Consider the following 26,150-nt stretch of genomic DNA (forward strand, 5'->3'; position numbering starts at 1 on the left):
TGTATACAGTAGAAAAGTGGCGGGACTCTCTACCCCATGGCCTGTACACAGTAGAAAAGTGGTGGGACTCTCTACCTTATGGCTTGTATATAGTAGAAAAGTGGCGGGACTCTCTACATTGTAGACAATAGAAAAGTGGCGGGACCCTCTACCTTATGATCTGTATATAGTAGAAAAGTGGCGGGACTCTCTACCTTATATAAAGTAGAAAAGTGGCGGGACTCTCTACCCCATGGCCTGTACACAGTAGAAAAGTGGTGGGACTCTCTACCTTATGATCTGTATATAGTAGAAAAGTGGCGGGACTCTCTACCTTATGGCCTGTATACAGTAGAAAAGTGGCGGGACTCTCTACCTTATGGCTTGTATACAGTAGGAAAGTGGCGGGACTATCTACCTTATGGCCTGTATACAGTAGAAAAGTAGCGAAACTCTCTACCTTACGGCCTGTATACAGTAGAAAAGTGGCGGGACTCTCTACCTGATGGTCTGTATACAGTAGAAAAGTGGTGGTACTCTCTACCTTATGGCCTGTATACAGTAGAAAAGTGGCGGGACTCTCTACTTGATGGTCTGTATACAGTAGAAAAGTGGTGGTACTCTCTACCTTATGGCCTGTATACAGTAGAAAAGTAGCGAAACTCTCTACCTTACGGCCTGTATACAGTAGAAAAGTGGCGGGGCTCTCTACCTTATGACCTGTATACAGTAGAAAAGTGGTGGGACTCTCTACCTTATGGCCTGTATACAGTAGAAAAGTGGTGGGACTCTCTACCTTATGACCTGTATACAGTAGAAAAGTGGCGGGGCTCTCTACCTGATGGTCTGTATACAGTAGAAAAGTGGTGGTACTCTCTACCTTATGGCCTGTATACAGTAGAAAAGTGGTCGAACTCTCTACCTTATGGCCTGTATACAGTAGAAAAGTAGCGAAACTCTCTACCTTACGGCCTGTATACAGTAGAAAAGTGGCGGTACTCTCTACCTGATGGTCTGTATACAGTAGAAAAGTGGTGGTACTCTCTACCTTATGGCCTGTATACAGTAGAAAAGTGGTCGAACTCTCTACCTTATGGCCTGTATACAGTAGAAAAGTAGCGAAACTCTCTACCTTACGGCCTGTATACAGTAGAAAAGTGGCGGGGCTCTCTACCTTATGACCTGTATACAGTAGAAAAGTGGTGGGACTCTCTACCTTATGACCTGTATACAGTAGAAAAGTGGTGGGACTCTCTACCTTATGACCTGTATACAGTAGAAAAGTGGTGGGACTCTCTACCTTATGGTCTGTATACAGTAGAAAAGTGGTGGGACTCTCTACCTTATGGTCTGTATACAGTAGAAAAGTGGCTGGGCTCTCTACCTTATGGCCTATATACAGTAGAAAAGTGGCGGGACTCTCTACCTGATGGTCTGTATACAGTAGAAAAGTGGTGGGACTCTCTACCTTATGACCTGTATACAGTAGAAAAGTGGTGGGACTCTCTACCTTATGACCTGTATACAGTAGAAAAGTGGTGGGACTCTCTACCTTATGGTCTGTATACAGTAGAAAAGTGGTTGGACTATCTATCTTATGGCCTGTTTACAGTAGAAAAGTGGCGGGACTCTCTACCTTATGACCTGTATAAAGTAGAAAAGTGGCTGGGCTCTCTACCTTATGGCCTATATACAGTAGAAAAGTGGCGGGACTCTCTACCTTATGGCTTGTATACAGTAGGAAAGAGGCGGGACTATCTACCTTATGGCCTGTATACAGTAGAAAAGTAGCGAAACTATCTACCTTACGGCCTGTATACAGTAGAAAAGTGGCGGTACTCTCTACCTGATGGTCTGTATACAGTAGAAAAGTGGTGGGACTCTCTACCTTATGACCTGTATACAGTAGAAAAGTGGCGGGAATCTGTGAATATATGTCTAACTGTTTATAACACAATTATAACACATTCATTTACTATTTTTTTGTGTGATTCTAGATAGATAATCTAGATATAGTTCCAATTTGGAAATATGTACTTTTAACAGACAATAGAATATCTTTTTAAACAATCATTGAGCAAATCATACGATGGGACACTGGAGCCTGTGTAAAACAAACGCTCAATAACAACAAAACAACTTTATTTGTATCAATATCCTGTCGTTATTTTAATCGGACAGAAAACGTAAAAACACTGCGTATATAAAAAATAACGTTATTTGTGTTCATGTCATGTTATTAACCATAGGAAATACATCACCATACACATGTTTACATTTCTTGTGAAATTTGTGAAACGAGTCTGATTCGATGAGCTTAAATGAACTGGGAATACTCCATAACAATATAATTCCCCCTCAGGGGACCTCTTAAAACGTTTTCACATGTATCACACAACACACAACACTCCGACTGCAGCATTAAGGATCCCTGTCCCACTGCACTGTGGTTTTTCAATATATATAGTGACATCCCCTTAATTTCCTTAAGGATCCCTGTCACACTATACTGTGGTTTTCCTATATACAGTAACCTCCCTTAACTTCCTTAAGGATCCCTGTCCCACTGCACTGTGGTTTATATATGCAGTAACCTCCCCTTTACTTCCTTAAGGATCCCTGTCCCACTGCACTGTGGTTTATATATACAGTTACCTCCCCTTAACTTCCGTTTGGATATATTGTAGCACAGTTGGACCAGGACAATCCTCATATAATTAAAAAATGTACAGAACGTCATTTCACGTAGTAAATATTTCAGCGCAATAATGAAGGGCCAAACAACGCTTAAATAATATCACCGCCAAAATATGAACTTTTACAGTATATGTATTTGTGATACAATTTCATATCATTGATGCATAAATAACAAAGTACATTAAACTATTTGTTAATATTAAAAAAAAAATCACGACAACTATTCATTCGTGCAAAAGCTTGGTCACTTTTTGACATTGCTCAGCCATTTAAAATGATTCTTCAATTTGTCTGCTCGGAAAACTAAAAAAACAACAACAATTTAACGATTTCCTACAATTTGTTCACTATCGCTTTCTGTTTGAAACATGTAACATTTGCACATATGGATGTGCTCCAGAACCTATTAAGGACATAACACCACACTTTAATTTGGAACAAGCACGTTCCGTACGTTCGACATTGTTATTTCTACTATTCAATAAAACGCCGACATGAGTTACACTTTCTACAATTGGTAGTTTCTTTCCATATTCAGTTATATCAGATTGAACACTGGGCTTCTTGTTAGAAGTAAAAATAACAATTTTAGATTTAGTAGAGGAAAATGTAAATCTCCACTTTCTACTGTATGTCTCGCAAATAGAGAGTAGATACTGTAAACTATTAACGTTATTGTTGATAATACATATGTCATCGGCTTGTGTAGGTATATTTATTCGCGGGGAGAGAACTATTGCCCCTTTTCCGCTAAATTCCACTTCATTTAGCAAATCATTGATAAAGACTAAATACTGTCTCGTTCGGTAAATCACATTGAACATGATTAAAAAAGTCTACATCGAACAGTTGTCCCTGCAGGTAGGGCGTAAGAATTGTATCTGCTGCCCCCAATTGCATGATCGTAAGAGGCGACTAAATTTGGGACCTTATCTCTTCTCTCCTTTCTAAAAAACTTTCTTCTTCCTAATGTCTCCCTTGACAATGCCTCACTTTTGGCCATTTGTTGAGCGTTCGCCCCTGTGAGGAAGGCTTTGGGTTCTGTCCCCTGGCCGAGACATACCAAAGTCTTTAAAAATGGTAGTTTCTACTCCTGCTTAACGCTCAGCAAATTAGGAGTGGGACGACTGGTTCGCCCGTTGTCAGTATAATGTGACCGGGTGGGGCGTCCTGCTGGGTGTCTTCGGCAGTATGTCTCAGTGAGGTAGCACTATAAAGTCGGCATCAGTTCCGCGCTATCACAAGGAGACTAACACGAACATATCGCAGCCTCCCAAAATACACACACATACACTACACGCATGCATCTTGCACACAGGGGAGGCCGTCTTTAAATGACCATAGCTGTTAATAGGACGTTAAACAAAATCAAACAAACAAACAAACAAACAAAAGTTCGCTAGGTTCGTTTTCGAAAAACAAATACAAAAATGAGTACCCCATGCCTTTACTATTCCTTCTGGGTCACGTAGGACCCTATCATCTTGGGTTTCTGTGATTTACTTTTGTATAGTTGCCAGAACAATACTTGGTCAACTTCACCTGATTGATTAATTTCTTCAAATTGAAGTCTCATATACTTGTTAAAAGCATTTCTAAGCTTACAGTCTTACATGACTTACAGTCTAAAAAATAAACATCATTACCTCTACATTGGCCCGCGTTGCCTTTCCACAGTTTCCCTTTACTAACCATCAGACGGTGAACATTTGTCAACTCATCATTCCAATGTGGTTTTAGATGTCTCTTAAATTTACATTTCTGAATACAGAGTTTTGATGCATTTAGCAAACCAGATTTGAGAGCCTCATAATATGTATCAATTTCTAGGGTCGACGTGATATTTTGAGGAAAAGCTACTGAACTGAGGTAAAAATCGACAATGTATTTACAGCTTTACGCCAGTTATACCTCACAAATTCACCATTACGTTGTTTGGATGGGATTCTAGGAGTCCCAAAAGAACACAAAACAGGAAGGTGTTCTGAAGTATTAACTTCACATTCGTCAAGGACTGCAGACCATTCTACTAAATCTACTATCCTACTTTCGACAAGGATATGGTCATTGTACAGTGAGTCCAGTGGCAGGACAAAATGTATATTTAGGACCTTTACTGTCAGTCTTGACGTTTACCGAGAGTAAGTTATTTCTTTTTAAAAACATCTTAAACAAAATTGATCTTTCATTACGTAAAAAATGATAACGTGGACCACTAATTTTTACATTTCTATCACCTATGATGATAACCTTTCCTTTGTCCGAGTACACGGCCACAAGAGATTCTAGTATGTCTAGGCTTTCATTTAAAACATCTAGGTGACTTGATGATGCTGGTATGTATGCAGAAAAGACAAAAATAGAGTTACTATCATACTCTTGGATTTCAGCACCCACAATCGGAGGACTATCGGTAACAATCTCTCAAACTTTTAGATAATATTTGTAAAGAATACAAACACAACCTCTAATGTTGCATTTATAGCGGAATGGGTCAATTTCAGTTACAGGTTTTACTATACTTGAGTAGCCACAATGAGTAAAAGTATCAAAAAAGGACAAGTTATATTCTCTTACCCAAATGGTTAAAGAATGTTCAAGATATATGTATGGAAACAGGTTTAAATTTTATCTGGGCATATCAGAAAACATGTACGTTTAATAGAGATTATTTGAAACTTTTTGTGAAACAAAGATTACATGACCAGTTAATCAAAAATGGTTTAACGGTATCGAGAGCTTTCAAAAGGATCTACCTATTCCAATTTTAAAACAAATTTTGGACTTGAAAATTACCTTGTGAAACTAAAGCCAAAAGAAAGACAAATTATTTTTAAGTTCAGAACTTCAAAGATGGATTGGAATACCCAAAGAAAACAGAACTTGTAATCTATGTTTTAATGAAATTGGGGATGAATATCATTATCTATTTAGGTGCGAACACGTAACTGTTAAACAATTAAGACAACGATTTATTCCAAATTACTACTATACTTACCCTAGCCTTATTAAAATGCGTGGACGATTTACTGTGTTAGCAAATTTCTAGAAAAAACTTTTAGTTTTTCATGGTAGCCTTTATGCCTTTGTTATCCGCCATGTATATATGAATATGATACATTTTAACCTCTTGTTACATACTTTGTATGTCTGAGAGAAATAAAAATCTGATCTGGAATATCTGGGGTTCAGCCCGACCGGAGTGCAATGGAAGGGCCTCGACCTGGGGGAACCGCCTGGATGATCACGGTATCCCCTGTTATGTCAGATTTTTTTCTTTTTTATATAAGTATACATTTCTTTTTTCAAAATTCGGAGTATGGAAGCACGCTGTGATCTTAATAATTGGAGTATAAGCTGGGAATGTTCTCTGTAAGTTGGGCGTTCGTTATCGAAAATTGCTTGCGTATTTTTTTTAGATATGTTGATTTTAACGGACTTGGTCAATTTCTGGCAAAATTTGCATCCCTGTAGTTATTTACCTTTTCATTGGTTCGAATGCATACATTAAAAAAAAAAAAAAAAATTGTCATTGTCATGAATTTCTTTTTTTTTATTCAGATTATTCTCAGATAATAATTTTGAAAAAAAAATGTATACTTATATAAAAATAAATAATAATCTGACATAACAAAGCGTCAAGTGCCTATGACTATGAGTGGAGCATGCAGTAAAAATGTCAATATATGTATGGATTAATACACTTGCAAGGAAAGGATATTCTAATCAATTGAATTAAAAACGAACCGCTTAGATCAGAGACGTATAACTAGGCCTATACTGGCTTTATTTGTCTCTGCTTAGATATAAACAAAATAAAAAGTGTTTTTTCCCGATAAGGGCAAAATAAGTTATCATGTAACATATGATCACGTACAGTACATTGTATAATCTTATATTGAACAAATGCACAATTGTAATTGAGTTCTTTAAGATGATTTTAGAGTAAATTGTAAGCTTGTTAGACCAGATACGTATATATATCATTTTTATACGTCTCTGGTTAGACATTGACTATATAAGTATTTCCGGGTTCTTGTTTTCCGGTTCGAAATTTAGTCTGTGCCTCTCGGAAGTCATCAATTACCCCTATTTCCGGTTAGATGTTCATCTCGATGTTGGAGCTATCAAACTTAGAAAACTCTCAGTAACAACCGAGAATGGTAAAACACCGGTCATGGAGTCGTCACCAGATGATGTGGACACACTAACCACCCGTCTCAAACGGGATAGCGGCTCGGACAGTGACTCCAGTAGCACGGCAGAGGAAGAAAGGCTCCGAAAATTATTCGACAGTTGTGATGCAGATGGAGACGGGTTGTTGGATAGGTGAGATACTTCTGAATCAGTACAAGTTTCAGATGCTGTAACAACCGGGATTACAGATTTTGTTTGCCACAAACATGTTTATATATGTGCATCCTTTATTCAATTCACAAACTACAGTGTACTGAAGCGTTTAGAATTCTGTTTGTTGAGAGTTGGCAACTGTTATTGTGATTTTGGCATGTAATGTATATACATTCATTTGAAGTTTAAACTTTCCTCAATCCATTGATCTGCATGAAAGTTGCTGGCTGACTGATCATGATCATATGTAACGAACGTTACCCACTCACTCAGGTGCGACTGCCGCTTTCACTTGCAGATTCCATTGTTTTTAAATGAAGGATGAGGATGACAAAGATGAAGATGATATTGGTGACAATAACAACTAAGGCAGATATAAATTTAACCGTTTATTACACGTACACAGTATTGTAGACATAGCAGAGTGCGTGGCGGCAAGTGGGTTGTAGAAATTACATCAAAATTTTCCGACACAAGTTACAAAATTACTTCCACTATACAATGTAACTCTTATACATTACAACCTTGCTGTAATATAAAATAATTGAAAAGAAATCTAGAACCTTCCCAGAGATAAAATGGCATTTGGTCGATAACATATGATAATCAAAACTGTAACAGGTCATCAGTTTATAACTTCTATTCTGTTTGCGTATACAAATGTGATACAGGGGCAGAGAAAATTATTTTATTTAAAGAGATATTACCCGAAAGATGATTTACTTGAAAGCACACTTGAATCAACCCAAAAATATCTTAACGATAGCTTTCAGCTAAATATATAATTGTCACCGGGGTCGTAAAGACAAAATGAGTCAGTTTGTTTCATGTTGAATATTTATATCAGCTAGGATAAAAGAAACCTAAAAAGACAAGACACACTGGCAGTTATAATTGCACGATGCCCATGCAGGACAGCTAGTTTAAGCACTCAGACAAGTGCAAAAAGTAGGCCCATCCAATTGCTTGCAATAAACTGCAATAGACTGGTTTCTTAAATATGTTTTTGCATGTATTTCTCTGTTCCCCCAACTGTAGGTGAACAAATAATGAACTGAGCTGACTGTAGTTTAGTGAGATACACTCAAAAATTATGAAAAAACAAATGTATTCATCATATTTCGGGAAAAAATCTGGTAGAATACAGTCTAGCCCTCTTTACATCAGCTTAAATATACAGTTGGGATAGTAACTTACTTATCAAGGATTTACTTACTTATTGAATGATTGTATAGACTAGTTAACAACTGCCAGGCATCGTTTTGGTGGCTCTGGTTTTCAAATGGGAAGCAGGACTTGCGTGACCAATAACCGAACATATCTGGACCAGGATTTCAGGAATTATAAAAATGAACAAAACAATGGAAGTGAATAAATGCAAAAATAAAAATAAACAAACCCATTACTGCAGATATTGTGACAAACATCGTGTAGTGACCCAAGTACAGTGATAAGTATCATATTGCAGTGTCACAGGAAAGGAAGTAGTGTGATTCCACTGGGGACCGAACCAGTAGACTTCCTAGTCGGACGTTCTACCACTGAGCTAAAGGGAAATTTCCCTCTACAGCGATGCTAAAATTGAAAGACGACCATAATCCTATATACAATTAAAATCAAAATAGTTTAAGCTGTCTTTTCATTGACTGTTTGGAATCCTACATGCTTTAAATTTTCTCATTGGATAATCCTTCCTCTCTACTTACCTTCTAATTGGCTTTCCTGTCTACCCTCTGGCTTTCCTGTCTACCCCAAAATGTTTGCCATTTTCACTGTCCAGTCTGTGGAGCTAGGTGGACGTTATTGTGTTGCTGTGTTAATTGTCCTGCTGAGTTCATTGTCCTGCCAAAGCCTTGCTTAACTTGCTGTCTTGCAAACTCTTGTTTGTTGAGGCAGACGGTCATATAAATTTCTACTCATACAAAATGCGTATTGTCTAATTCTATACAACGTGTATGTTTTGTAGCCCCATCACAGCTCTATACAACGTGTATGTTTGGTAGCCTCATCACCGCTCTAAACAACGTGTATGTTTGATAGCCCCATCACAGCTCTATACAACGTGTATGTTTGGTAGCCCCATCACAGCTCTATACCACGTGTATGTTTGGTAGCCCCATCACAGCTCTATACAACGTGTATGTTTGGTAGCCCCATCACAGCTCTATACAACGTGTATGTTTGGTAGCCCCATCACAGCTCTATACAACGTGTATGTTTGGTAGCCCCATCACAGCTCTATACAACGTGTATGTTTGGTAGCCCCATCACAGCTCTATACAACGTGTATGTTTGGTAGCCCCATCACAGCTCTATACAACGTGTATGTTTGGTAGCCCCATCACAGCTCTATACAACGTGTATGTTTGGTAGCCCCATCACAGCTCTATACAACGTGTATGTTTGGTAGCCCCATCACAGCTCTATACAACGTGTATGTTTGGTAGCCCCATCACAGCTCTATACAACGTGTATGTTTGGTAGCCCCATCACAGCTCTATACAACGTGTATGTTTGGTAGCCCCATCACAGCTCTATACAACGTGTATGTTTGGTAGCCCCATCACAGCTCTATACAACGTGTATGTTTGGTAGCCCCATCACAGCTCTATACAACGTGTATGTTTGGTAGCCCCATCACAGCTCTATACAACGTGTATGTTTGGTAGCCCCATCACAGCTCTATACAACGTGTATGTTTGGTAGCCCCATCACAGCTCTATACAACGTGTATGTTTGGTAGCCCCATCACAGCTCTATACAACGTGTATGTTTGGTAGCCCCATCACAGCTCTATACAACGTGTATGTTTGGTAGCCCCATCACAGCTCTATACAACGTGTATGTTTGGTAGCCCCATCACAGCTCTATACAACGTGTATGTTTGGTAGCCCCATCACAGCTCTATACAACGTGTATGTTTGGTAGCCCCATCACAGCTCTATACAACGTGTATGTTTGGTAGCCCCATCACAGCTCTATACAACGTGTATGTTTGGTAGCCCCATCACAGCTCTATACAACGTGTATGTTTGGTAGCCCCATCACAGCTCTATACAACGTGTATGTTTGGTAGCCCCATCACAGCTCTATACAACGTGTATGTTTGGTAGCCCCATCACAGCTCTATACAACGTGTATGTTTGGTAGCCCCATCACAGCTCTATACAACGTGTATGTTTGGTAGCCCCATCACAGCTCTATACAACGTGTATGTTTGGTAGCCCCATCACAGCTCTATACAACGTGTATGTTTGGTAGCCCCATCACAGCTCTATACAACGTGTATGTTTGGTAGCCCCATCACAGCTCTATACAACGTGTATGTTTGGTAGCCCCATCACAGCTCTATACAACGTGTATGTTTGGTAGCCCCATCACAGCTCTATACAACGTGTATGTTTGGTAGCCCCATCACAGCTCTATACAACGTGTATGTTTGGTAGCCCCATCACAGCTCTATACAACGTGTATGTTTGGTAGCCCCATCACAGCTCTATACAACGTGTATGTTTGGTAGCCCCATCACAGCTCTATACAACGTGTATGTTTGGTAGCCCCATCACAGCTCTATACAACGTGTATGTTTGGTAGCCCCATCACAGCTCTATACAACGTGTATGTTTGGTAGCCCCATCACAGCTCTATACAACGTGTATGTTTGGTAGCCCCATCACAGCTCTATACAACGTGTATGTTTGGTAGCCCCATCACAGCTCTATACAACGTGTATGTTTGGTAGCCCCATCACAGCTCTATACAACGTGTATGTTTGGTAGCCCCATCACAGCTCTATACAACGTGTATGTTTGGTAGCCCCATCACAGCTCTATACAACGTGTATGTTTGGTAGCCCCATCACAGCTCTATACAACGTGTATGTTTGGTAGCCCCATCACAGCTCTATACAACGTGTATGTTTGGTAGCCCCATCACAGCTCTATACAACGTGTATGTTTGGTAGCCCCATCACAGCTCTATACAACGTGTATGTTTGGTAGCCCCATCACAGCTCTATACAACGTGTATGTTTGGTAGCCCCATCACAGCTCTATACAACGTGTATGTTTGGTAGCCCCATCACAGCTCTATACAACGTGTATGTTTGGTAGCCCCATCACAGCTCTATACAACGTGTATGTTTGGTAGCCCCATCACAGCTCTATACAACGTGTATGTTTGGTAGCCCCATCACAGCTCTATACAACGTGTATGTTTGGTAGCCCCATCACAGCTCTATACAACGTGTATGTTTGGTAGCCCCATCACAGCTCTATACAACGTGTATGTTTGGTAGCCCCATCACAGCTCTATACAACGTGTATGTTTGGTAGCCCCATCACAGCTCTATACAACGTGTATGTTTGGTAGCCCCATCACAGCTCTATACAACGTGTATGTTTGGTAGCCCCATCACAGCTCTATACAACGTGTATGTTTGGTAGCCCCATCACAGCTCTATACAACGTGTATGTTTGGTAGCCCCATCACAGCTCTATACAACGTGTATGTTTGGTAGCCCCATCACAGCTCTATACAACGTGTATGTTTGGTAGCCCCATCACAGCTCTATACAACGTGTATGTTTGGTAGCCCCATCACAGCTCTATACAACGTGTATGTTTGGTAGCCCCATCACAGCTCTATACAACGTGTATGTTTGGTAGCCCCATCACAGCTCTATACAACGTGTATGTTTGGTAGCCCCATCACAGCTCTATACAACGTGTATGTTTGGTAGCCCCATCACAGCTCTATACAACGTGTATGTTTGGTAGCCCCATCACAGCTCTATACAACGTGTATGTTTGGTAGCCCCATCACAGCTCTATACAACGTGTATGTTTGGTAGCCCCATCACAGCTCTATACAACGTGTATGTTTGGTAGCCCCATCACAGCTCTATACAACGTGTATGTTTGGTAGCCCCATCACAGCTCTATACAACGTGTATGTTTGGTAGCCCCATCACAGCTCTATACAACGTGTATGTTTGGTAGCCCCATCCCAGCTCTATACAACGTGTATGTTTGGTAGCCCCATCACAGCTCTATACTTTGATAGACAAATAATTATAGTTTGTTATGTAGAAAGTGATGTAAATAAAGTCTGTCTAGAGTGCGGAAGGTGCAGGGTTCAAATCACAGTCTGATAGTGCATTTTTTCCACTTCTGTAACAGATTAAAGTACTGGATAAATGCTTGGCAAGGGGAATTATAGTTTGTTATGTAGAAAATGATGTAAATAAAGTCTGTCTAGAGTATGGAGAGACAAATAATTATAGTTTGTTATGTAGAAAGTGATGTAAATAAAGTCTGTCTAGAGTGCGGAGGGTGCTGGGTTCAAGTCACGGTCTGATAGTGCATTTTCCCACTTCTGTAACAAATTAAAGTACTGGATAAATGCTTGGCAAGGGGAATTATAGTTTGTTATGTAGAAAATGATGTAAATAAAGTCTGTCTTGAGTGCGAAGAGTGCTGGGTTCAAATCACGGTCTGATAGTGCATTTTCCTACTTCTGTAACAAATTAAAGTACTGGATAAATGCTTGGCAAGGGGAATATGGAACCTGGGTTGTAAATAGTGTTGTCATTGGGGCAAAGACTTAGAGAAAAAGGAGGGAGGAATGTTACAGAACTAGGCTCAGTTGAAGGATAAGCAGCACACATGAAAATTTAAGGAGATTTATTACCATAATTCAGAAATATGTAGGAAATTCAAAATTAAATCATTCAGTTTTTCACTTTTCCTGAAAATGAATGCATGAAGAGTTTGTCAGGAAAATTTTGTTTAGAACAGCCTGAATACTTTTCATTCAACTATTGGCAATATGTGTTTCAGACATGACTTTGAATTCATGTGTCGACAACTCAACATGGAGGATTCCTCGGCTGAGATCATGGCCCAGATCGGCATGGTTACGGGCAGCAGAATCTCATTTCAGGACTTTATTCAGTCCCGGTCACAGGTAAGTAACTTAGATTGTGATATTAAAGGATAATAGAAGTTTTTAACAGTCTAAATCACAGGTAAGTGACAAAGATTGAGCAAAAAAAATGGATTTGCAGAAGTTTTGAACAGTCTCAATTTAAAATAAAAGGAATTTGGAAATACATGATAAATACCTGTACATTGTATGACATATTCCGTCTTTGCGTATTGCAGAGTTATCTTCTCTAGTGAGCAGGTATTGATTGTTACATCATTGGGTTGTGTGAGAAAAATACGGTGTTTTCTCAAAAATCGATGACGTTACTCTAACAAACAAATGACATAACAATCAATCCCTGCTCACAAGAGCAGATAACTCTGCAATACGAAAAGACGGAATAGTGAAAATATTGAGTTAATCAGTAAAGATTTATGCAAAAACAATATGCTTGTTTCTGATCTTGTTTGCTCTATATATATTTAAAGGTGCTGGCAGACTCTGATCCCGGTCAGTACATGGACGACACAGGGATAGAATCTGACCACAGTGGACTGGTCAAACAGCCTCAGGCCAACATCACATCATGGCCCACAATGAGCAGCGACAGCTTCGGTAAGTTTGAGTCCAGATGATGATGATATTTCTTAAACGAATAATACTGTATACCGGGAAACTTTCGCCCTGTCAAACTTTCGCCCTGTGTTAATTTCACCCACCACATATGATTGATATATTAATTAAACCCTATCACCACTGTAGACCATAATGGACTCATCCAGACAAATATTTGGTGGAGTCTACTTAAGTTACCAAGGGTTGTAAGGGTAAATATGTTGTTTACTTATGTCCACTCTCACCCTCAATACGGAGGGCGAACAATTTGAAGGTCAAACTGCGACAATAAATTTACCGATATACAGTTACTATTTGCTATAGAAAACGGCCAAGAAACTCAGGGATAATGCCAGACACTTTGGAACTCTTTTTTCTTCTTCAAAAAATACATGAATAACACAGAGTGCTAGGCTTTACTTTAATGTAAATATTAAAATCATGTTACATTATTTACATACTGCTAAAATAAGTACCTTTATAGTATATCTTTATTAATTTTACGATTAATTTGGTACAAATGTATTACTGGCTAACATACCGTATTTATCCGGCAATATGCCCACCAATATATATTACAGTTAGGGAGAAATGTTAACAAAAGCCTTTTCTTTGTCCTGTTATAAGCCCACCCCCTACTGTCAGTCAGAGATGATGTGTTGGCCCCCTGGATACTTACGGTAATATGTCTTTGTGTATGTCTTTAATGAAAGATTTCCTGTTGTGTTGGCAGGGGCTCACTCGGGTAAGCCTGACAGTGTTGACTACGATAGTGGGGCAAGAGACATGAGTCCAGAGCCGTCCTCTCTACAGGCCTTGATGGAAACTCACGACCCAAGTATTGTCCAACAGGCCCACAGTGACAGTGGCACCAATGACATGCTGGACCTCGCAAACCGAGTGAGTACCTCACATTTTCTCTCATATCCGGTCATGTAAGGTAACGCTGGCCATGTAAGATAACTAGCTTGCTATGTCTATCTTACATGGGCGTCACATCACAATGGCTCAACAATGACGTGACGTCACAAATTTGGAAAACACTGATGCCACAATGCTGAAAAGGCAACGTCATGAAATTACCTTTCGGTTGGGAAAGATGAGATTATTTTTTCTGCACAAACGATGTTTGCAAATATGGGATATGCTAAATCTCAAATTCTTTTTCGTCAAAAAAGCTCAGGGAAAAAATTGGGTGTTATTTTCAAATTGGTAGCCAGTCCAAACGCATTTTCATGATTTCTGAGCTTATTCTGGTAGTTGGTTTGCGAGAAAAGAAAAAAATATTCATGCCCAAGGAAGCCTTGGGTTTTACCAAATTTGAAAACCCCTTGGGTGGAATTTCCCTATCCTAGACCCCTGGACATGAAAGAGTCTTATAGTCTTCAGTTTTCTTTGTCAGTTTTCAATTATTAAAGGAATTATTTTCTTTTTTGTTCAGGACATATTATGAGGTGATAACTCCAGTTAAGCATGAATAAATTATCTTAGATGACAAAAAATGTTTTCTATGTTGGTCCAGTGATTAGGTAATAGTTCCAGTTGAGCTAGAGTTAATTTACCTAAGATGGCTTTGCCACTTGTATTTTATGTAGGAGAAAAATAATTATTACCCACTTTGGGAATAAGACGGAAAAATCTCCACCCTCGAGGTATTTTATTTCTGTCTTACCCCCAAGACAGGGAATATAATATTATTCTCTTACCCTGGAAAGGTATATCCACACTTTTACCGGTGTGAGATTAATAGAATCTTTCACCCCCTCGGGGGTGAGATAGGGGGATCTCAACCCGAGGGGGGGAGATTCTGAAGTTGCCAAACACGAGGCTTTGGGTGGTCATGTGGGGCACTGGATAATGCACTTTTTATTCGTTAGTCTTTTCAGCGGATACAAATAATATTTTCAAAACCAAAATAAAAGTAAAAGCAATAGCATGGATCTGGCTTAGCCTTGGTTATATTTACATCTGCCTATATCTACTGTGGTTGATGTAATACAGTTTTGTCTTATTCATGGAAATTTGCATAGCTCCGCCCATGTGTATTATTGTCAACAACATGGAAACTTGTCACAATCTATCGTCAGGTTATGACATCATTAGCTCCAGTTTACAGGAACAATGGTTTATTGAGTGAATGTCAGTGTACACTGATAACCCTTTTAACCCTATGTAACTTTAGTACGACTTTACTATGCATTGATCTGGATGAGTCCATTACAGTCTACAGTGGTGAAAGGGTTAATATCACTAGTATAGACTAAACGGCCTTCACTGATTATTTTATGAGGCTTAAACGAGGGGAAATCACTCTGAACTTACTGTGAACAAACACAACTTGAACCATACATTTTGACATCAAGGAAGTACAATCTGCTTGACAAATTGAAACAGTTGGTTTGGAAATGATGTTTATATATTGTTTGTTTATGAATTTAAACTTTCCAAATTGATGTTCTACCTGTCAAAGGTTCTCTGTGTGAATGAACATTTTTGTTGTGACACTTCTGGGGATAGTAGACTTTATGCCAGGGCTAGAGAAAATATTCAAATATTCGCTATAAAAGCAGTGATAATCTACACTTTTCTCAAGGGTCCTTTTCAACTATATAACTTAAAACAATCGGTCCCACAATGTTAATTTTCAGTAATTCAAGAAATTCTGAGTCTGATCAAAATTCAGACATAAGTATAGGACTCGAGCCTTGTATGTACAGTTATCACTACAGAAATATAGGTAGGCTAGTTCAACTTTTCAGAATCTGCCTGCTGGCTACCTTGCTCTCTAAATAAGAAATTTAATACCCCTGGTAGTGGTGTATTGTAATGACACTAGATAGAGGATGTTCAGTATTTGACGGGGTACATGAACAAGGTGTCAACACTTTCATTTCTTACAGTTATGTACTATTTCAGTAGCCTGTGAGTCAATATAGTGGTGTTCGGTAAAGGCACCATGTTATATGTTTGGATTAACTTAAACATGGTAACACTTTACGTTACTCTGGCAAAGTTTATGGGTCACAGGTCATGTGGGGCCCTGGATAGTGCACTCACCTTAACCAAGGTGGCCTGGGGTTTGATTCCTCGATTGGATGTGAAAAGGTGTGGGGTCATCTTTCCTTTCACGTGGGTTTTCTCCGGGTACTCCGGTTCCCTCCCATATTAAGACCCCACACCAGTAATATCCGACCCAACAAGAGTGATTCAAATAAGCTGAAATAACTTGTTTCATAATTATTATTTTTTTGTAAAATAAATGAAGATTATATCATAAGTGATGTCCATGACCAGTTAAAATCAAAATCAAATGATTATTACCCAGATAATAAATGATTTGATCGGCAGTTCTCACGTTTATAATATATATAGTGTACATAATTTTAGTGTCACTGGTAATATGGTTCCCTCCCATATTAAGACCCCACACCAGTAATATCCGAGCCAACAAGAGTGATTCAAATAAGCTGAAATAACTTGTTTCATAATTATTATTTTTGTGTAAAATAAATGAAGATTATATCATAAGTGATGTCCATGACCAGTTAAAATCAAAATCAAATGATTATTACCCAGATAATAAATGATTTGATCGGCAGTTCTCACGTTTATAATATATATAGTGTACATAATTTTAGTGTCACTGGTCATTTGTCTGATGAAGATGACAGAGTACATATCATACTAGACATCAAAACGTCATACATGAACATTTCACTGGTTGTGCCGGATGAACCTACAGTATATACAATCTGACTCAAGTCAGTTCATTTCACATTCACAATTTGGATACAAAGCATAAAAAATCAATACATATTAATTAATTCATCATTTAAAATATAATGAATTATCATAGTAATTAAGCAAATAAGTCAAATATGGAAATTCTATACACCGTCACTTCAAAGTAGTTCCAGTTGAATTTTCAGTTAAGCATATGCTTTTCTGCTAAAAGCTTCCTCACCTGAAGTGGCATCAAACTGATCTTTCAGAGCTAAAACGTGAGACACTCCTGTGGGTCACCTTGAGCATGCATCAATTTAAACTTCCTCTGTTCAGCTGGCCATGGCTTCCCTGTATTACCAGTAGCTTTACCATTGTGGTATGAAGTGGTGCTAGCTTATTATGTTGAAGGAATATAAAGCCATCAACAAAGGTCAGATTTATTCTGCCTTTTTTGCAGAATTTTCTTAAATTGAAGGTCTCACCAGGGGAGGTAACCCTGTCAGTCATATCAAGCCAGTGCGCACTGAATTCAGTGTTCTTGTTTTCATTGCGAAACATTTATCAGTAAAGTGCAATTTTGTTTAAAGGTTTCAGTGTACTGATTGTGATTCTTTGTAACAAGGATTTTTGAAAAATTTCAAAAGCAATAAAAAGGTAGCTTTCAGTGTTGTCCTGAAAAAGAAGTTTTCAAAAAAGGTTTCCGTCTGAAATGCCTTTATGTTTACAGAATGTAGAAGTGATTGCTACATGAGATATTTAATTTTTGAGAAAACAAGCATCCACATTTTCCTATTCAAACAAAACTTAAATAATTATAACATGTTAATTTTCCTAACTACAGTTTAGTGTACTAAATGATTGTAAAATGATTGTAATGTTATTCATTTGTGATCTCTCTGTACATTATAGGTTCTCTTTACTGACGCCTAGCAGTTCTGAAATGATTTAACGACCTCATACACTGGTTACTGTAGATACTGCTTTAAAAGCTGACAATGGAAGTTAAGGATCCCCGTACCACTGCCAAAAACTTTTACTGTGAATTCAAACTTTTATTACCTGCATGACAAAAGTTTTAAGAATTTGTTTCACAAACCTTAATTATTCTTCATGAAAAAATAATAAAATAAACAAAAATGAATTCAACAATCTTTTGAGAGTAAAAATGCAATATACAATACTGGGATTCAAAGACCACACTATGATTGATCTGACCAACAGATTTCCATGATCTGTGGTAGATACCCGTCTTATTTCCGCTACGTTATATTAAAAACTAAATTAAGGAGAGGCTGCTGAATAAATGTGTGTTGAGGCTGTGGAATATTTTGTTGTTGTGTATTGACGCTGTGGTATATCTTGTCTTTGTGAGTTGAGGCTGTGGTCTATTTTGTCTTTGTGTACTTATGCTGTGGTCTATTTTGTCTTTGTGTATTTATGCTGTGGTTTATTTTGTCTTTGTGTATTTATGCTGTGGTCTATTTTTATCTTTGTGTACTTATGCTGTGGTCTATTTTGTCTTTGTGTTTTTATGCTGTGGTCTATTTTGTCTTTGTGTACTTATGCTGTGGTATATCTTGTCTTTGTGAGTTGAGGCTGTGGTCTTTTTTGTCTTTGTGTACTTATGCTGTGGTCTATTTTGTCTTTTTGTATTTATGCTGTGGTCTATTTTGTCTTTGTGTATTTATGCTGTGGTCTATTTTTATCTTTGTGTACTTATGCTGTGGTCTATTTTGTCTTTGTGTTTTTATGCTGTGGTCTATTTTGTCTTTGTGTATTTATGCTGTGGTCTATTTTGTCTTTGTGTGTTGATGTTGTGATAGATTTTGTCCATGAGTGGTATATATATATATTTAGTTCTTGTGTGTTGACACTATATTTGAAAGATGATTTTTGAGGAGAGAATAAAACATGGAATATTATCCAAGATAATTAACATAGAATGAATATTAATACCTTAATCAAAGCTCTTTATACTTTTGTTTAATGAATATAAATAGTATTTGGTTATGATTTCAATAAAATATTAATAAAGTATTTTTTGAAAACTGTTCCCAAAGACTATATGTGAATAGTCTTTTTTATGTCATATAATATTATTGAAGATAAAAAACAAGAAATAAAGATATCATTTATTAAAGAAAAAATCTCATAAAAATCTAAATGAGTTTTTTTAGATCAATTGAACAAATATTTGATTTCCAAGATGAAGAATATTTGTCGGAACTAAAACTGCACCAAATTGCAGAGGAAATTCTGAATGCATTGATCTGTGTTTGAGTTTACGACATTTAAGGGCAAGCGTTGCGGGGCTCGATTCAATGAGTGTGGCTAGTTGTTGTAGATGTTGTATTAGTCATTCATTAGTCGCTGAGTAACTTTTTAGGGCGATGGAAATTTGGTTGATTCAGTCTCCGGCTGGCCATTTGATTGTCATAAAGTTGCTCACTTACTCTATAGGGACACGATCGCTCCACAGGAAATCAATGGCGATGTTTGAAAGCCTAAACGTCATATTGACAGTTCTTCCCTCCACTCCCTCGTTTACATGTGTAGCTCTGTTTGTAATTCAACAGTCTGTCTGGTCAATAACGTAACTCATCCACCCCTTAAGACACATTTGAACTCTTCCAATTCATAGGTTGGAATAGTTCATTATGAAATTTCATGAGTGAATGACTTAATGTATACAGTACATGCTTGGAACATCTTATTTGTAGCTAATGTCTGTAACTTTTTATCTCTTAGATAATTCTGATTCATACTTGCCAACTTTTAGAAATTTCCAAGGTGGAAGATTATGCCTGCTAGGAGTTTAACGCATACATAAGATGTGTGTATGTACACTCTAGGGAAAAAACAATACTTTTAAATGACATCATTTGAGTTGTTCTTTCAGATGAAATCATCAGATCTTAGAAAATAGGAATAGTTTAGCAAATTCACTGGTTGAAAATGCTCCATTTTAGGGGCCAAAATTGGGAGGCTCCCTCCTAAATAGGGAGAGTTGGCAAGTAAGCTGATTGCACCCCCGAATGATAGAATTCATATGTAAAGAATAATTTTATTTTGAACATTTTGTGTTGCTTGAAAGTTCAAGTGTTTTTTGTAGATATACCTGTACATTTATTTTATTGTTAAATATTTGAATTTAAGAACTATGCAGGAAATTTCTTCAAGTTTTGATGTTTTAAATTATTCCCATTGTGGAATGCTTTGATATAGGAAATATAGTTCAAGTTATTAATTTTCATATACTTTTTAACGTTTGAATAAATCTCCAGAGGAAAAGTAAGGATTTCATTGTATTGTATATTCTGGTTAATAATGAAAAGTGTTTTCATGTTTGGTAATTACCAAAAGTAAGTTTGTTTTTGGAGTGTTTGGATTTAGGAATCTTGGTTTGCTTGTGTTATACATCCTATTAACAGCATTAAGGACCTGCTTGGTCTTGGTGGTAGAGGAAAACTGAAATACCTGGAGAAAAAAAAATCACCAATCTTTGGCCAGTACCTGGCGACTGCCCCATGGGCCACAAACCTGCCACCTAGTGGTGGCTTTATTTATTTAGAAAAAAATCACTATCAGTTTCATTGTCTTAGTTGTAAATCAATAACATTATTCTATTTATGAGGAAGGCGTTAGGTGGTTAGATATCACAGATCACCGTTTCCTCATAAAATACGGGTAATTTACTCTGGTAATTACGAGGACAATAAAATTAATCAACTAGAAATAGATCCTTTTACATTTTAACAAGGTCGTTATTTCTCTCTTTCCTTCCGTCAGTCTCTACTTGTGTTAACTGTAATTATCGAGACATCATGCATTCATGGACTCTTTTAACTCATTCACCCCTGAAAACACATCTGAACTCCTCCAATTCAAAGGTTGGAATAATTCATCATAAAGTTTTAGGGGTGAATTGGTTAAATTCACACACAATTAATTTCCAAGTATTAAATGTTTATCTTAGTATATAAATGTTTAAGTTAATGATCCTAATGTCCTCTTCATCTCTTTTGTCAAAATCTACTTTCAAAAATCAATTTTTTAAACTTTCATAACAACGTAATTTTTGGATAATTTACAGCAGTTAGAGTGATTGTTTGCTGTCCCCGTAAAAAGATTGTTTATTCTGAAATAAATGTTTATTCTTAAATGAATATTTTAGTGATGAAAGACGTCAAGGTCATTGTCAGTCATATATGTAGTTATTGCCACAGATGTAGAAGAAAATAATTTTTCCCCCAGAAATATACTTCTTGCTGGCATACTTGCCAACCTTTTGATAATTCCATGGGGGAGATTCCATTTGCTCAAAATTAAAACACAAATAAATTGTTTGTATATACAACTTAGAGTAAAAAAACTGTTTAAAATGGCATATTTTGAGTTGTTCTTTCAGATGAAATCATTAGATCTGAAAGTATAGGAAGAGTTAAAAAAAAACCTCTGGTTGGAAATATCAAAGGGTCCAAAATCAGGAGTCTGCCTCCTAAATAGAGAGAGTTTACAAGTAGGTACTGGTTTCTGTGTGTGTAATAATAAACAGAAGTTAATCCAAACAACACTTCTGTATTGCGACTCTAACAGGCTGAAGAGCTACATTTCCATATTGAACTTTTTTTCGCAATAGTTTTTTTTTTTTTATCCAAATCACATCCAGATGGAATCAGATGAAAATGTTGTGCTTTAAAGTATGAGGTTGAATTTCACCTAATTCTTTGAAACTTTGGAATTCTCCTTGGGAGACAGATAGTCAATGGAACAGGTGAACGACCAGTGATTAAAACTGGCTGTTTTTGTCAGTTATGTTCTCTGTGACTTGAGAACAATCTATCATAGACATTTGAAAGAAGAGGTGACCAGATGACATCGTTTGATCTTTAGTGTCTGGTCATCACGTCTTGTGAATTTTGATTATGGCCGGACAAATGAATTCCATTTAGGAATCCATCAACGCGTGTACGTGGATCTTCACTGACCACACTATTAGTGTAGGATAGATATCGGCGCGTATCTTCACTGACCACACTATTAGTGTAGGATAGGTATCGGCGCGGATCTTCACTGACCACACTATTAGGGTAGGATAGATATCGGCGCGGATCTTCACTGACGACACTATTAGTGTAGGATAGATATCGGCGCGTATCTTCACTGACCACACTATTAGTGTAGGATAGATATCGGCGCGTATCTTCACTGACCACACTATTAGTGTAGGATAGGTATCGGCGCGGATCTTCACTGACCACACTATTAGTGTAGGATAGGTATCGGCGCGGATCTTCACTGACCACACTATTAGTGTAGGATAGATATCGGCGCGGATCTTCACTGACCACACTATTAGTGTAGGATAGGAATAGGGTTCTCTCTTGTCAACTTTTCCTTTAAAACACTACTAGTCCTGAACAGCTCAGTGGATTTTGACTAAATTTGGCCTGAAAGATCCGTTGACAAACTAAAGGGGACTCAGTTTTGTAGAAATGGAGGGTGTGGCTCTAGGGGGCAGAGGGGCATGGGGCCTCTAGGGGAATTTGAGGTCAATATTTAAAATACACCTTATTTAATGGGGGTGGGGTGTGTGATTAAAATAGAAATTGTAAAAATATTGACATTTTTGCAGTATATGAAATGGGAGGTAATTCTTGTAAGAAGTTACATAGAAAATAACCTTGTCAGTAACTCTGTTACATTTTACTGTTTAAGATTCTATACTGATTCTGCTATATATAGATATAATTAGATAACACAGTAAAGGTACTTTACTTTTAAATCCCTGAAGAGTAGAATCGTGATTTATTGACCCGAGAGCTGTAGATTTCAGTTGAAAAAGCTGAATTTCCTGGAAAAAATACGATTTTCTAATGCTATCTTCCGCTTTGCATATGTAATAGTACAGGAAGTCTTTCATGATTTTAACTCCAGAATTAGCTACTGTTAATGTCGGAAGTCAGAGTGGTAGATTGAATGAAACGTATATAGCTTCAGCGATGGAACTTTAAAAGGTCTGCAATGATCATTGTTGTACTTTGAAACACATTTGTGCTTTAGCTTTAATGGTAGAAGATTATGTTGTAGACAGAACAGCTGTGTTGGCATGGAAACAAATATACTGATCTCCTGTCTCTTGTAAATGTTTGATGTATGTATTATACATTTTATTTCGACATCGAAATGTCTGTGTCATCAGTGCAAACGACAAACCTGGATCAGACTTATGTCACCAAAATGTTTGCTTCTAAAGGCTGTCTCACATTATTCATGGTGGGAAGAAAAACTTCAAAGTGATGCTGATCAAATTTCATCAAAAAATGTTCATAGCCCTGTGAACTGTTTTATTCTGGTAATGATTCACATTCTGTCTTATCTACAGGATCGCGATATTAAATCCTTAAAATAGGCGAGTCGAAGTCCTGATTCTTCCAATTTTTCCAGATGGTCTAGCAAAGTTCAAATCATCGAAGTTTGACTGTACCTACTTATCAAACAAAACACATTTAACCCTTTCACCACTATAGACCATTATGGATTTACCCAGATCAACGCATGGCAGAGTTTATGAAAGTTACATAGGGGTGAAAGGGTTAACCTACTAGTAATACAGAGGAAGATTCTATGACTTTGTGGTTTCTATGGCAGTGAGAACTTGATATCAATTATACTTCTAACTCTGTTTGAATGCAATTTACGGGGAAAACATGTTATCACTCTTTGAGTTGCTACGTAGCACAAAATTCAATGGCATTGTTTCCTTGGCAACAGAAATATGAATAAATATCAATATTGTGATTTACTGTGCTGTAATTTATCTGAGGGTTTGTCAAGAGGTCATTGAATCTTCTCGCTGCCATAATTGTCTGGAAAACCCAATCTGTCATACCCACAACGTGTATTGATCATTGCTGGAGATTGAGGGGACGGGGTTGTTATATGTATTAATCAAGGATTGTAAGTTAACCATACTTTAATAAATGGGACGGGCCTTATATACAGGATAAATGACTTTACCATACTTTAACAGATGGGATGGGCCTTATATACAAAATAAGTAACTTTACCATACTTTAACAGATGGGATGGGCCTTATATACAGGATTAGTAAGTTTACCATACTTTAACAAATGGGATGGGCCTTATATACAGGATTAGTAAGTTTACCACACTTTAACAGGTGGGGACTGGGCCTTATATACAGGATTAGTAACTTAACCATACTTAAACAGGTGGGGACTGGGTCTTATATACAGGATTAGTTAGTTTACCATACTTTAAAAATCCAATTTCACACTCTGAAACTACCATGCTAACTGCCGTCCCTGTCCCTGAGCTGCCCTCCATACAAATATCTCACACTCTCCCCATCTCTTCTCTATCTCTTTCTTTTTGTCTCAAACCATTCTAAGTCATTCCATAGCTGAAACAGAATGTGTGTAAAGTAAGTATAATTTATAAAAGCCTTCTAGCAGAACCAATGCTCCCCCCCCCCCCCCCCCCATGCACTTATAAATCTATAAATCTATGGAGAGTTTGTGTAATTCACACCTTTAATGGACTGTTAAATTAGTTTGGAATAAACTTGTTTTAATTAGATAATTAACACTATTTTAACACCATGTAAAGACAGCCCAGTGGTTTAAATGTTCAAAGTATCGTCAACTTTATTCTATACGAATACATAGCCCTGCAGCCTTTGTTAACACACCATTGTCAGTTTAATTCTATGTGAGTACATTGCCCAGTAATATATAGTATGGTGTCTAAGTATTGTCACTTTAACTCTTTGTTGTCAAAGTATTGTCAGTTTTACTCTTTGTTGTCAAAGCATTGTTAGTTTAACTCTTTGTTGTCAAAGCATTGTCAGTTTAATTCTTTGTTGTCAAAGCATTGTCAGTTTAACTCTTTGTTGTCAAAGCATTGTCAGTTTAACTCTACATTAATGCAAAACCCAGCAGTCTTTGTTGTCAGAGCATTGTCAGTTTAATTCTATATAAATTAATTGAGCTACCTTCTATAAATAAAGCATTATTATTATTTCAATGCATAACCCAGCTGTTGTTGTCAAAGCATTGTAAGTTTAATTCTATTCTAATACATTACCCATCAGTCTTTGTTGGCAAAGCATTGTCAGTTTATACACTGTGAGCATGAAAGAGTTCTATAATCATTCTGTCTGATGCTACAGGCTAGATGATGATGATGCCTGTGTTCCTAGTCTTCACAGGTCTGTCTGTCATTTAGCAGGGATTCCTCTGTCAACCCCAATAAAACAATCAAATTACTTCATTTATTTTACCCATTCACCCCTGAAATTTCATAATGAACTAGTCAACCATTTGAATTGGAAGAGTTCAAATGTGTCTTCAGGGGTGAATGAGTTTAACAGTAATACAGATGATGTTAAATTACAGCTTGATGCTTGGCAAAGAAAACATTTTTAATCTTCGTTGGGAAACAATTTCTTTCTTTGAAGTGAAGATACAATAATGATCCTTCCAGACTTTGAGTGAGGACACACTCAACACTCAGCTTAATGTTATTGAATTCCTAGAAGTACACAGAGCTCTGGACTGGACATTGAAGAATCTTACCCCTTGTATTGATATTTTCCCGTCGTCCTTAAAGTGAGGACAGATTCTATTACCCCTGTATCCTATTGGTTCCAGGCTAGAGTTTCCTGCCGACCATGGAAAATGTTATGTCCTACTTGTATCATACATTAATTTATTATCCAGCCAAAGCTCACAGACACTCATTATGATGTACTATCAGGAAGTCTGATACAGTTCTTAACAGCTTAACACCTTAACAGCTAAACACCTTAATAGCTAATGTTATGTGTGGAA

The 26,150-nt window shown here is 37.5% G+C and overlaps 1 protein-coding gene across 1 annotated transcript in view; it reads left to right on the plus strand.

Moving 5' to 3' along the window:
- The first annotated feature begins 6,768 nt into the window (after positions 1–6,768).
- The window catches only part of LOC110466977 (colorectal mutant cancer protein-like), an 83,008-nt gene continuing 63,626 nt past the window's right edge, over positions 6,769–26,150 (plus strand). The window contains exons 1-4 of the mRNA XM_021523810.1: positions 6,769–7,005; positions 12,867–12,993; positions 13,443–13,569; positions 14,303–14,469. Of these exons, the coding sequence (XP_021379485.1) occupies positions 6,854–7,005; positions 12,867–12,993; positions 13,443–13,569; positions 14,303–14,469 (573 nt within the window). The 5' untranslated portion in view covers positions 6,769–6,853. The remainder of the gene's footprint in view (positions 7,006–12,866; positions 12,994–13,442; positions 13,570–14,302; positions 14,470–26,150) is intronic.

The sequence above is a fragment of the Mizuhopecten yessoensis genome, unplaced genomic scaffold (assembly GCF_002113885.1).
Source record: "Mizuhopecten yessoensis strain PY_sf001 unplaced genomic scaffold, ASM211388v2 scaffold11151, whole genome shotgun sequence".
NCBI lineage: Eukaryota > Metazoa > Mollusca > Bivalvia > Pectinida > Pectinidae > Mizuhopecten > Mizuhopecten yessoensis.